At 51.2% G+C, this 13,163-nt stretch overlaps 1 protein-coding gene across 2 annotated transcripts in view; it reads left to right on the top strand.

Moving 5' to 3' along the window:
- SGMS1 (sphingomyelin synthase 1) overlaps positions 1-13,163 on the top strand; it is a 282,425-nt gene that overhangs the window by 256,238 nt on the left and 13,024 nt on the right. For both annotated transcript variants that reach the window (XM_042961125.1, XM_042961126.1), the window contains one exon: positions 4,421-4,538. In XM_042961125.1, coding sequence (XP_042817059.1) covers positions 4,421-4,538 — 118 coding nt within the window. The remainder of the gene's footprint in view (positions 1-4,420; positions 4,539-13,163) is intronic.

Raw genomic sequence — 13,163 nt, 5'->3', positions numbered from 1 at the left:
TGGGCGCTCTCTCTCGCAAAAAAAACAAAAAAACCCACTTTGGAGTAAATGTCCACAGAGCATGGGAATGGGGCGGGGGTGGTGAAGAAATTAAAACACAAGGATGGGATAGAGCGTACCAGGGAACTTCTCCAGAGTCTCCTGCCAGAGGACGGAGTGACAGGCAGCATCCTGGGAAACGAGCGGATGGAATGGCGGGCACAGAGGTCCTACCTGAGGCAGGAGGGACTTTGCACAGTAGATTCCAAGGGCGCCAGTGGCAGCGGACTGGGGTTGAATCCGGACGACAGCGGCTGGAACGGCGGGACATGAGGTTGGACAGAGGCGGGCCGGGCTGTCCCGGGCCTCCTGGGCTTGGTAAGGGCTTCGGATCGAACTGTAAACGCATTTGGCCACCACTGAAGGGGGTCAGAGGCTGTGTTCTGTTTATCTGTTTCCAAAAAAATGATCCCGGCTCATCCGTGTGGAAGGGATTTTAGGGAAGCACGGGTGGTGTTAGGGGCAACAGGTGCCAGGTCATTGTGTGGGAGTGCGGGCGAGACGGAACACCGAGGCGTGGCTGCCGCTCCAGACCCGCAGATCGAACCCCAGCGGGTAAGCAGACGTGGCCGTGCACGGTGGTAGACGCCTTTAGTGCTGGAGATCTAGATGGATCTGGTCCCGGACTGTGATAACCAGTGTGCCTACTAAATTATCATCAGAACTCTTCGTTTTTAGAGTTCTGGTCGATAGGAAATATGACGTAAAACCCTAACTTAGTGAAAAATCTGAGTTAAATAGATTTTTCAACGTGATTTAAATGTGTTAGGATGTCACCTCATCTGTAGGTGCACAGGGTGTGTTCTCCAGGTAAAATTGGGGTTCCTTACACAATTTGACACCCATTTCCCGAGTCTTTTCGTGTCGTGTGATATATTTGTACTTCGGCTTAAACTCAGAGCCTCAGTCTCCCCATCTGTGAACCAAGGATCATATTGCGTTGCAGGTTGCCTTAAGAGCTAAATGGCACAGAGCCTGGCATATGGGAGAAATCTGGCAAAATCCTGGTTACTGTTTGTAACAGCCTGGAAAGACACCTCAGTAGCATTTCTCTGATTCGTGAGGAGGAGGAGGAGGCGAGGTGTCCTTTTGCTGGTGAGGAAGTAATTTTCAAGGAAATTAGTTGCGGTGGCCCAAGTCACCAGGTGCACCTTTGTTAGAGGCCGAGCACCCGTGTGATGCCCTCAGAGCACCGGGTCTGCGTGGTGGACCCACGACTGCGCCACAGACGACGGGTCTCCCTGTCCTGTCCCTGCCACGTGTGCTTCTCTTGTTTCTCGCTTCTTGGATTGTTGCTTAGTCCACTGCCGTGTTTCAGGGCCCGTTGGTTCTAAGGGCCAGAAGCTTCCATAAAGCAGGCAGACCAGGTCTGAGCTCTGAAAGCATTTGTACGTTTTCTAGCTGTGGATTAGTTGAAAGAGACAGCTTGTGGGAAACAGAAGGACTCTCCAGTGTTTTAATTTTACACTGTAGTGTGTTGACTTCTTTCAGCCTTTTTTCCTATAGAACTTTACAGATCATTGTGCCAGGTGCCAAAACCCACCTAACTTTGGTAGTATTTATTCAGGTTCTGAGTACTTTTTTCCTTTCTAAATTAGGGATGTTGAAAAGTTCACAGTCACCTGTTCTAGACATGACATCTCCTCTAACAAGTCTTTAATAATTGTCTGTAAAATAGTAATTAGTGCTTTTATTCTTGTACCTGTATAATCACATTTCACCAACGTGGATTGTTTCTGTTTTTTTTCTGTCTCAGGAAAAGTTGTAAGGGCCTATTAGTCAAATAGTCCGCAAATAGATAGCCACGGCCAAAGACAAGTACCTGAGGAGGTCATGGTCAGGGCACAGTGTGAGCGGACGGGGAACAGGCTTCTCTCCGGCGTGAAAGGAGAGATGACCCCACGCGAGAAGAACACCACTGTGGTGTCGACAGTTAGCAGTGTCTTGTTCTTGGCATTTGCTGGATTTCTCGTAATACCTCATCAACACTTTCTCTGTGGCTTTTTTGTTGCCTTGTTCCATTTTTAACTGCTGTAAACCTTTTTAAAAAACACATCTCGAACTTTTGAACCTCTAAGTAAGTAAAACATTCTAACGTGTGAAATTTTTGATGAAGGAATCAGTGCCTTAAGTACATACATTTCTTTGAAACACTTTTATGATCTACTTTTTTAAGTTTGTGGGGGGAGATCCTAGCTTAACTTTATAGATTGAAGATATTCTAAGATTAATTTTTAAAAGATTAAGTGATTCTCACAGCCACTTTCAACTCGTGGCCTTGTCAGTACTGATGAAGTCACATGAGAAATTCATTTGATTGTTTTCACTTCAAGTCAAAGAGTAAATGTGACTGAATCTTCGATGTTTGTTACTTTTAATTTTTTTCTTTTTTTTTTAAAGTTTACTTATTATTTTATTTATTTTTATTTATTTATTTATTTTTGAGAGAGAGAGAGAGAGCACAAGTGGGGAGGGACAGAGAGAGAGAGGGAGAGAGAGAATCCCAAGCAGGCTCCATGCTCCGTGTGGAGCCTGACACGGGCTCGATCAGATGACTGTGAGACCTTGACCTGAGCCTAAATCAAGAGTCCACCACCCAAGCTCCCCTTACTTTAAATTTTTTTTTTTTAATTTTAATTGTTGTCTTTACCCAGATTAACTGGTAGCAGTCACTTTGTTTTTCTACCCCTAGAGAGAGAAACAGATCTGGATAAACAGTTTTGTGTCTTAGGTCTTTCTTGGGTACGTCAAGTGAAATTGCAAATAATTCTGGTTGGTTGGGGCTGGGTGGTGAGAGAGGGCATTTCCTTGTGAAGTAAGATAATCTTTATAATTCACTTTGGTGTTTCGAGTGTTCTTGGTCAGACATTCATGGGGTACATATTGTTCTCTACTGTTGTCCTTCTCTGTATTGTTTAATTATATCGTGCCTTTTGTCGTACCGAGCGGCGCATACCTTTCCAAGACAGCTCTGTGCTGGGTAAATTCTTGCACTTGGAGGTGGTGTGAACAGCTTCGCTAAGAGAAAGTAACACCACCTCTGTGGTGAGCAATTCTGACCCAGTTTCTGAAATGTGGGTGAGGGGGTAAAACACCCAGACTCCATCCATACGTCGTAAGTAACATACACCAACAGGTGCAGTTAGGAATGAAATGCCAGTGCGGTTGCGTGGGTTATTTTGTTCTTCTTTCTTACTCCCACAGCCGGCCCGTTACTGAACCCGTTACTTTTGTTCCTCTCGTTACCACCAAAAATACGGGTGGCACCAAGTTCTCTTTCTAGGCCCCACTGCAGTAGGGATGTCCATCCTGCCTAAGAATCGAGCAACACCGTAGACTGTAGAGTGACTGAACGCCCAGGGTCCAAAAGGAAAGCCTGGCCCCTGTGTCTCAGACTTTTTTGTGTGTTTAACTCCGGCCGCTCCAGGCCAAGGAAACCCTTGAACTCCTCATGGCGGAGGGAGGAGCCCCCAGGACCGGGATCGTGGCCTGTGGAAGAACAGGCTAGACGTAGGAAGGGAGGGACCGTTTTTGTCCAAGGATTCCCTGAAGTCAGTACAACTTAATCTAACTGAAGGTGACCCGTGTGGACCGCCAACTCCGTACCCCGTGCACGTGTGTGGGTCAGGTAATTCGTTAGAAAGGCTCATCAAGGTGAAGGACGAAGAGCCTCTGTGTCTCTTTCCTGCTTGTTTGGTCGTCCATCCATGTAACCGTCGTGCGTGTGTGACGGGGGCTTTCCATACGGGATTTCTGATGCCATTACCCCAGGTTTACGGGTACACAGAGCGCAAGTCAGAGATGTCTGTGGCCTGTCCCACGGCCACGTGGTTAGGACACGGAGAGGGGCGGCGGGCTCACATGCTGGCCCTCAGGCTCTTTGCCTTGACATCATGCTTTCTCAGAGATCAGCTCGGAGAATCCCTTTCTGGGACGTACGGGCGAAATTGTTCAGTGTCCTTGACCCATTCCTGGTCAGAAGAATTTTGAATTTGCACTTTAGTGCCATTGTACTTTTCTGAGCATTTTCCTTGTATGACAGAAGAGACTGCACGTGTTTAAGCACAGACACTAAGGCAGCTGTGACGGGGCGGGGCGGGCCCTTACACGTCAGGCGAACGTCAGCTCAGGTTTAAGGCCTCGGGTAGCCTAATCAGTAGCAACAGCGAGCACTGGAGACTCTCTGGGCCAGTTAATAGTAAAAACCAAAAACCACAACATCGTTCTCAGAATCCTCACCGCAGTCTATTGGCTTTGATGAGAACGCTCTTATTCTAGGCTCTCAAGGAACGTTGGGTGGGTTGGCTTGGTCGGGTCACAGAGAACTGAAATGCACCTGCAGAATTTCCTGACTGAGTGCCCTGTTTTTCCCTTTCTCCAGGTCTATCATTAGCAGAAGATTTTTCTGCATAGTCGGCACGCTGTACCTCTACCGCTGTATCACAATGTATGTAACCACACTCCCGGTGCCCGGTATGCATTTCAACTGCTCTCCGAAGGTAATCTTTGCTCACTGTGATTTTCCCTGTGTTTTCTGTCTGTCCTCCGGCCCGGGGGTCCTTTGACTAAGGCCAAAGGTGGAAGTTTCTTCAGAGTGTAGTCAAGGCCCACCCCCCCGCCCGTGTCCGGGAAGGTTACTGAGCAGTGTGGCCCGGCGCCCGCCCCCTCCCCCCTTCCCCACATCTCCAGGCCCCGCCATGCGCCCCAGCTGGGAGCATATGTGGTCTGGTGAGTGCGCTGGAGGCGGTTAAGCCGCGTGTGTGGGTGTAGCTCTTTGCTTTTCCTGCCAAACTTTTAAAATACCATTCGCTCCCTTGACACAGATCCAAGAGCTCGTATATGCTTTTTTCCCCTCTCTTGGGTGGAAGGTTCGGCCTCCAGTGATATTTTTTCCTTCTTTCTACTAATCCCTGCGGTGGTCATCTCTGACGGCAGAGCAGGAGACGCTGTCCCCTCGTGCCCTCCACCCACCCAAACGAGGTCACCGCTCCCCAGAGGCGCGTGTGGCCCTATCGATCTCTCAGAGACCTTTCGCTAACGTAAACCGTTCCTCTCTTAGCGTCTCTGTTTTTCCACCCGGTTCACAAAATAACTTTTACCTTGCAATGCTTCCAACTAGGGAGGTCACTGGAACTTTTGAAATAATTAGCAGAAGATGGAGTTGTAAAAATGTTGGCTTGCAGCAAAGCTCTCAAGCAGTAAGGAGAGGCCGGCGTCCTCGGTTAGGCTGGGAGAAAATACGGGGTGCTCCGATGTGTTTGGAATGATTATTTTTGCATCGCGCTGATGTTGGTAAAACACCCATGTCCTTTCAGCTCCCTCCCCTTTTATAAAGTTTCTTCTTTCCAGAAGAGAGAGTTTCTCTGCTGGAACCATGAAAGAGAGCTGCAAAACCTATTGGATTTTTGAAGCGGAGTCTTTATCATTTGAAGGTTTGGACCCCGCTAAGTTACGTGCTTACTTACCGGTCTCCCTTCTAAGACTCACGCGTGTGCCCAGGAGGGTGGCTGGTCCCCTGCTTCTCTCTTCCTCTGGTTCACTTCAGACTCCTCACCCTGGAGAAGCCGCCACAAAGAACAGGTGGTCCCAGCTTCCGCTCGTCCCTCACAGCAGCCCCACCGCCCTCCCCCTTCCACCTCGTCCCCTCTTCCTCCCGGGAAGCCAGCCTCCCTTCTGCGGCCTCTGAAAACTGAGTGCCTGCCTGGGGCTGCCGGGCTGTAGGAAATATCTTCGCCGGGAGGCTCCAGTGATGCACGTGGACTCCGGGGGGGAGGCTGGCGATCAGCCATGTGTTCTCAGTAGTAGGCTGACAGTTGAGATGTATGTGCCTAAGTTGAGTTCGGCTTCTTGAAAAAAGTCTGCACGTCGAGAAGCGTCTCCAGCGGGGAGTGGGGCGCGCTCGTTTAGGTAGATGGGAAGTCTGGCCGGGCCCACAGACCGGATCGGCCGTGAGGGACTGTGCCGTGCGGCCATCCCCCTTGCCCTGGCTCCCGCTCCGTTTCTCCTTACGGCCTCTCTCTGCCATCGCGCCCAGGCCGGCCGGCCCACGCCCGGGGCCTATTGGCACTCACGGCCTGCCTGAGTCATAGGCAAATCCAGCCAAGGTCCCGAGGCTATAAAGAGTTGTGGCTTTTCTTGGTAAAAACAAGAGGTCACAGCAGGAACTGTGCCAAAAAACGAAACCTCAGACGTGCCTCTGGTTTATGGTGTTGCCAGAAATCCCGAGCGGGGCCGTCCCTCGTGATGGTCATTTGGAAATCGGGAGTTTTTAAATAAAAGAACGTGGGAGGGGATGAAACGTGAGTACAGCTTAGCAAAAAAAGTGAGCACAATTAGTTACAATGTGTTAAATCTAATTCCTTTAGGCTCGTGGAAGAAAGGATTCAGAAAATAATTTTTATTCTAAAACCGTTCATGCGCGTCTCCCAGGGCAGAGAACCTCATGTGTGGAAGCTGTACGTGCCCAACCCCCCAGACGCCGTGATTATCAAGAGTGGCTACGTTAGCTTCATCTCATTTTATTTTGACGTATTTAAAAAATTAAAAGTATATGTGTATTTTTTTAAATGTTTTTTATTTAGTTTTGAGAGAGAGAGAGAGGCAAAGCTCGAGTGGGGGAGGGGCAGAGAGAGAGAGAGGGAGACACAGAATCGGAAGCGGGCTCCAGGCTCCGAGCCGTCCGTGCAGAGCTGGACGTGGGTCTCGAACTTGGGAACGGCGAGATCATGACCTGAGCCGAAGTCGGACACTTAATCAACTGAGCCACCCAGGCACCCCTTGAGGTATTTTAAAACAGACCCCAGGTAATGCCGTTTCATGGCTATCTACTTTAGTATGCATCTGAAAATTTTGGACATTTTATTGATAACTTTCATGCTGTTGGTGTAGTCAACACGATCAACTGTCATTCCTCGGTATCGGCAGTTCCCAGTTCGTAGACCATCTTGGTTGTTTTAAAAATGCCTTTAAAAACATCAGTTTGGGGACGCCTGGGTGGCTCAGTCGGTTAAGCGGCCGACTTCGGCTCAGGTCATGATCTCGTGGTCCGTGGGTTCAAGCCCCTCGTCGGGCTTTGTGCTGACAGCTCAGAGCCTGGAGCCTGTTTCAGATTCTGTGTCTCCCTCTCTCTGACCCTCCCTCGTCCATGCTCTGTCTCTCTCTGTCTCAAAAATAAATAAATGTTAAAAAAAAAATTTTTTTAAAAACATCAGTTTGTACAAGTTACAGGAGCCAACTTCCTTACATTTAGTTGATCTGTCTCTTAAGTCTCCAATTCTAGGCCAGTACTCTCTCCTTTCTCCCTCTTTTCTTGTTTTAAGCCCATTCGTAACCCATGGAGATCAGACAGGCTATTCCGTGGGGTATCCCACGTTCTGGATTTATCCGGTTTTTCCTTTGTAGTGTCGATTAACCTTTTTCTGTCCTCCATTTTTTCTCTAAATAGAAAGTTGGCTCTGGAGACTTGATTCCAGTTCAGTTGTGACTCCGTCGGCAGGAACGGTCCCCAGGAACAAGGGAATGGTTTCTGATGCTGGACAGAAGAGTCGGGGAGGCCACGGAGGCTGGGGCTGCCCCTGGCATGGCGGGCCAAGCTCGAGCAATCGAGTGACCAGTTGAGGACTAGAACGGTGTCAGAAGGGGGAGAAGGGGTGCTAGAGGGGGACCCTGGACATCAGCTTTGCTGCTTCAGAGCCCTGCCCACGGCTAATCAGCCAGGATTGAAAGGAGCCTCAGGAAGTCACCCCACCCTCCATAGCCTCGCCTCCAGAACAGCCTCCCCCTGACCCGTTGCACAGAGAGGGGGCTTCTCACCCCATAAAAGGACAAACCGACCGAGTAACGAGTAGTGGGAAGAACTGAGGTCAGAGTCAGGACGGTCTCACACAGCCCCTTCCCAGCCAGGGCAGTTGCGTTGACCTTCTCAGTTCCCCAGTCTCCTTAGTGGCTGCACAGCACTAGTGACACTTTCTGGGTCTGTCTGAAGGAGCTCGGGGGAGATGGCAGCACGTAGGGCTCAGTCGGCAGAAAACGCCAAAGGCAGGGTATGCTTCAACCCTACGCCCTGCCCTGTCTGGCGAACGTTCGCGTCACAGGCCGGCCTGCGTCGCACGCCTCCAGGGGCCGGCGAGCGAGGAGTGAGCGTGGGGGACAGAGGTGCCTGTGTGGACAGCGCCTCGGCCCCCTGGTGCAAGCCCGCGCCCTCGTGGTCCCTGTGCAGAGCGCTGCAGCGGCTGGTGCTTGGCCGTCCCCCAGAGGGAGGGCAGGAGGGCGCAGGTCGTACCCCTGGGCAAAAACCTGACGTGGGGAATGAGGGTTTCACAGGCCCCTTGGGTCTTCTCACTGGGATAGTTATGCGTGAGGCGCTTGGGAGACCCCTGAGTGGGGCGCTGTCTAGGACGGTTAGCGGTACGGGGTCAAGGTTGGGCGAGCACGGGAGCCGTCACGTTCTGCATGCGGGCACGTGAAAAGGCCCGAGACAGGGCGGGAAGTAGAGCCTCCAGAGGCGAGAGCTCCCCACGTGACCCCTTTCCCAGCCTGTCGGTTGGTGGCCCTCGCACGGTGTCCTGGCATCATTCAGCTGCGTGGGACGAGTTGGGCCGTAGAAGACACTTTGTGTGTGACGTCGTCTGTCGGTTCTGCCGTCATGTTGGGAGTCCTAATGCTGGTGCCCAGGACGTGGGGCTTCCAGGAGGAAGGGCCCTGCAGGCTCGCGGCACTCAGTACGCTCATCTCCTGGCCGTGTGCTCGGCACTCGGCAGGACCGTGACGGTCGTGTGCGGTGACCAGGGCAGGAAGGACAGAGGCCTCCGTCAGTGCTCCCGCCACAGAGCTGAGCCCCCCTGGGGACATGCAGAGGGGAGTCGCGGTGTGCAGCTGCTCGATGAGGAGCTCCTGGGACGCACGTGTCCTCTGGCCTAGCGGACGCCAGCCGGTCACGCCGTCGGCCCCGTTACCATCATCAGAGCTTTTCTGCCAGGAGTGTGTGAACCAACCAGAACATAGCCACCTGCCTCTTGTTCCCGCTCTTTCAGATCCAGTTTTAAAAAAGAAAACGCAACGGCAAACATTTGCGAATTCTGTGGTGTCCTTAGCTTTCCGTACGAACGTTGGCTCTGACCGTCGGGGCAAAGGAAGACCCGCCCCGGGCCCCAGGTTCGCGCACAGCCCATGGCTGATGGAGGAGGTACCGTGGGGCTGTTTCAGCTCTCTTGCCAGTCACCCTGCGAAGGAATCCGTGGCTCAGATCACGTTGAGGTGCATGCTGGGCTCTGCTGTGTGGTCTCCGTGGTGACCTTGGAACAGAGAGTGTCACGGTCACATGGCAGCAAGGGCGCTCGGCTGGCCGGTGCCGTGATCTGACACGGCGTCTTAGTGACGTGGTTCTCCTCAGGTGCAAAGTTGAGTTTTCTTCTCTGCACCCCCCGCCCCCATGCACTTGAACGTGGCCCGCCGTTGGACAGGCTGTGTTTGGGTGGCAGCGGGGGTTCACTGTTCTGCGGTCGGGACAGAACGGCCTCCGTGCTCTCTCCTGCCCACATCCCAGAATCGAGAAAGGTGCAAGCTCCTGCAGCCCGAGGTTGAGACGTGGAGGCCCCACTCCTGCTCTGCGGGGACCTCGTGGCCTCTTCTGGTGCTTTCTCAGGTGGCTGCCCCGTGGCAGGCAGCCCTGCACGCCCGCCGATCCCAGGTTGTGACAAGGTCCCGCGGGCCTTGTCGGCCGTGAGAACATGGCCTGCGTCCCTTACCAAAGTAGCTTCATGTCCTGCTGTGGAATCGTGTGGGATTTAATTTGTCAGTGCGCGATTTCACCTCATTTTCTGCTTGCTGCCCTGTTTCTTACCGTCGTCACCGTGACCCCCCTTTCCGTGTTCAGTCTCACTTTTAACTATTTCTCGCAGGTAATTTCCAGACCCTTCCCCATCCCAAGGCTCTTCCTCTGTCTGCTGCCAAAGCTCTCTTCCTTTTTCAGGGACAAAAAAAAAAAAAAAAAAAATAGAAATGCACTGGATTGTTTTCTCTCTTAAAAAGATTTTTTTCCATTTTAAAGAAACTACACATTTATTGTAGATACACTAAAAACGATACAGGAAGAGGAAAGTTTTTACAATCACTCAGAGCCCTGTTTACTGTTAATGTTTCCGTATGTTTATTAGTCCTTTATGCATCGTCGTCTTACGTATTTCTCATCTTGCTTTCTGTGCAGTTATTCCCATTTCCTTATAGTTTACCCTTGATATGTGCAGTTTTACATCATTTTATAAGCGTTAGACTTTCTGCGTGGTTTTATTTACGGGACATCCCCAGAGAGCCCCCAGATTGTGAGGCAGGGAGATTGTTTCCTGAACAAGCATTTCTAGAGCACCTGCCCTATGTGGGGTGAGATTTGAGGATACACAGGTCGATACCACAGGGGCCTCCATGGGCACCCAGGTTCCCCTGAGTCACCCGGCAGATCGCCGTCACCTGCCTATGGTGCCCGCAGAAGGTAGCATACTCTGCTGGGTGTCGGCCGTCCCGGCCAGGTCTCAAAGGGTGAGGAGTTCACCAGGTGGGGTTAAGCCACAGGGAAGTACAGAGGAGGCCTGGGGAAGGGGGGTGACCCTGGGTGTGGGCCCCAGTGGCAAGTGGCCAGGGATGAAGCCGGAGAGGCACAGTGGGCAGACTTGAGGGGTCTTGTCACCCTTCTGAGGAGCCAGGCTGCGGGGGAAGGCATAGCAGGAGTGAGAGGTGGTCACCTGTGCCCCTTCGAGGGACCCTCCAGCTGTCTGGGAGGGAGGGGGGACAGAGGACTTGCCCAGGTGCCGGATGCCGGGCCCCTGTCCTGAACACCCTGTCGTTTGGCACCCCCGGGGGTGTGAGGGAGTTACAGTTGATTCAGAGCTGCACCCCCCCCCCCCCCCCCGCTGCCTCCCAGTTATTGTCGGTCTTTAGTGACGCGGCAGGGAGTCTGGCCACGTCTCGGGTCGTGAGGGAGGCGATGAGGCCGCGTTGCCACTATGGCCTGATTTAGAGGTGAGGTGGAGAGGGAGGGCTGTGTTTGGGGGACACTGGGAAGGTGACAGGTTTTCCACGTGGCAGCAGCTGTCTAGAGTAAGCAGGTCACCAGGCTCAGAGAACTCAGTAGGCACCCCAGGGAGACCCACAGGTGGTGGCAGATGGGTCTCCAGGAAGCGTTTTCCACTGTGTCAGAGTAGGGGCAGATGGACAAATGGACTTGTGTCCTGAGGGAAGGGCTGCCCGGCCACCGCAGGCCAGGGCATCCCATTGAGAAGCCATACTCCCTGCTGGAGAGGTTCCCGCTGGCCGTGTTTGAGATAATTATAGTATCACAATGAAATAATGACAGTAGTTGATTATAATACATTAGAGCAAAAACAGCTTTTAAGAATTGAGGGAGAAAAAGGTAAAAGAAATACTAGAAAATCACCATTTGTAACGACTACAGTAGTAATTCAAGCAGGAGCCATTATTGGTGCTAAGGCCGTTAGGTGAAAGGTTGAGGGCATGATACTTAGCTAATTTAGAAAAGAACACAAACTGCTTATTAATTATAAAGGGGCAGAGGTGCGTATTTGGTGGAGAAATCTGGCAGGCACTCCTGTAGCCAAGTGATCAAACCGGTCACGGGACAAATGATGAGAGATGCTTGTCGCTATGGTGTGCAGAGAAGGGCCTGCCATTTCTGTAATATTCCTGCCAATAACACTTCACCTGGACTTGAACATAAACAATCAGATAAACCCAAATTGAGGGACATTCTGTAAAGAAACGAGGCTGGACTCTTCAGAAATATCAGCGTCATAAAAACAAAGACCGAGAAACTAGCAGACTGGGAGAAATTAAGACTGTGACAAGTGTCCTCACTGTGCATTCTCTGATCAGACCCTTGGCTGGGGCATAAGAGCTGTGAAGGGCATTCCAGAGATGTCTTAACTGGGACCATACTGCCTCGTTGTTAAAAGTTAGGAGTGTGACAGTGGAGGAACATGTCCTAGCATATTCAGTTTGTCCTCAACTGGTCCAGGAAAAAGAGGGAGAATGGAGCAAGGGTGGCAGCACATCGATGATGGAGGAGGCTAAGCACAGAGTCTGTGGGTGTTTATCAGACACACGATTCCCAAGGATAGCGGCTCAACTTAGGATTTTCTGATTTTACAGTGATAACAGCGAACGCATTTTCCACTTACATTTTTCAACTCACTGTGGGTTTATTAGGAGGCAGTACAGTCGAGGAAGACCTGTACTGTCCTTTAGATTTAGGGATCTTCCTAATAAACATCTGAGGGAATTTGCTTATAAATTTTTGCTTCATGAACAAGTGAGGCTAAAGGATCGCTCAACACTAAAAGCAAGTGTACTTTTGTTAAAGGGATTAGTGCCTTGCTGAAATACTGGATTTATTTAATGTAACAAATAAGAAAATGGGAAATCTGGAGCCAACCTTTTTTAAAGATTTTGTGAAGCTTTGGTAAGTCTCCTTTACTAGAGGTCATAAAAAAAAATACAGAAATTTTTAGGGGGAGGAAGGGAGGCTGGTTAGGCATTTCGTGTTTTATTGATGATAATTAGAGAGACCGTGCCCCCACAAAATAAAAAAATAAAAGAAAACAACCCGCATAGTATTAGAATGGATGGATACACTTGACAATGGAGAGGTGCAGAGAGCCAGATCCTTCAGACCTTAAGGGAGGGAAACGTCTTTTTAGAAGTTGCACGAATGTGTTCTAAGAGGACGCGCAGTGAAATCTCGCCACATCAGTGGAGGTGGACGCGATATTTGTGGGTGGAACGAAGTCTTCCCAGGAATGAAGCAGTTACCACGTGGAGGAGAAGGGTTCAGAAAAGTGCCTTGTGACCACGGACGAGAGTCGGTGAGGGCCGCGTGGACGGCCACCCCGATCTGGATTGCTGGGTGCCGGGGTGGGATTCTCCCCGAAGGACATGGTCATTGCCATGCTGCCCGAAGTTTGGACGCACTTTATAACGGAGCAGGCACTTGTAGCAGACCTCCCCTCACCTTGGCTGGGGGTGCCGTGGGCGAGGAAGTATCATCCTTGCCGTCTTCCAGACGAGAGACCGCTGAGGCCGCGTTGGGCAGAGTGTCTGTCCAGAGCCCCCCGGAC

The sequence above is a fragment of the Panthera tigris genome, chromosome D2, assembly GCF_018350195.1.
Source record: "Panthera tigris isolate Pti1 chromosome D2, P.tigris_Pti1_mat1.1, whole genome shotgun sequence".
NCBI lineage: Eukaryota > Metazoa > Chordata > Mammalia > Carnivora > Felidae > Panthera > Panthera tigris.
This window is presented reverse-complemented; position numbering and strand designations above follow the sequence as displayed.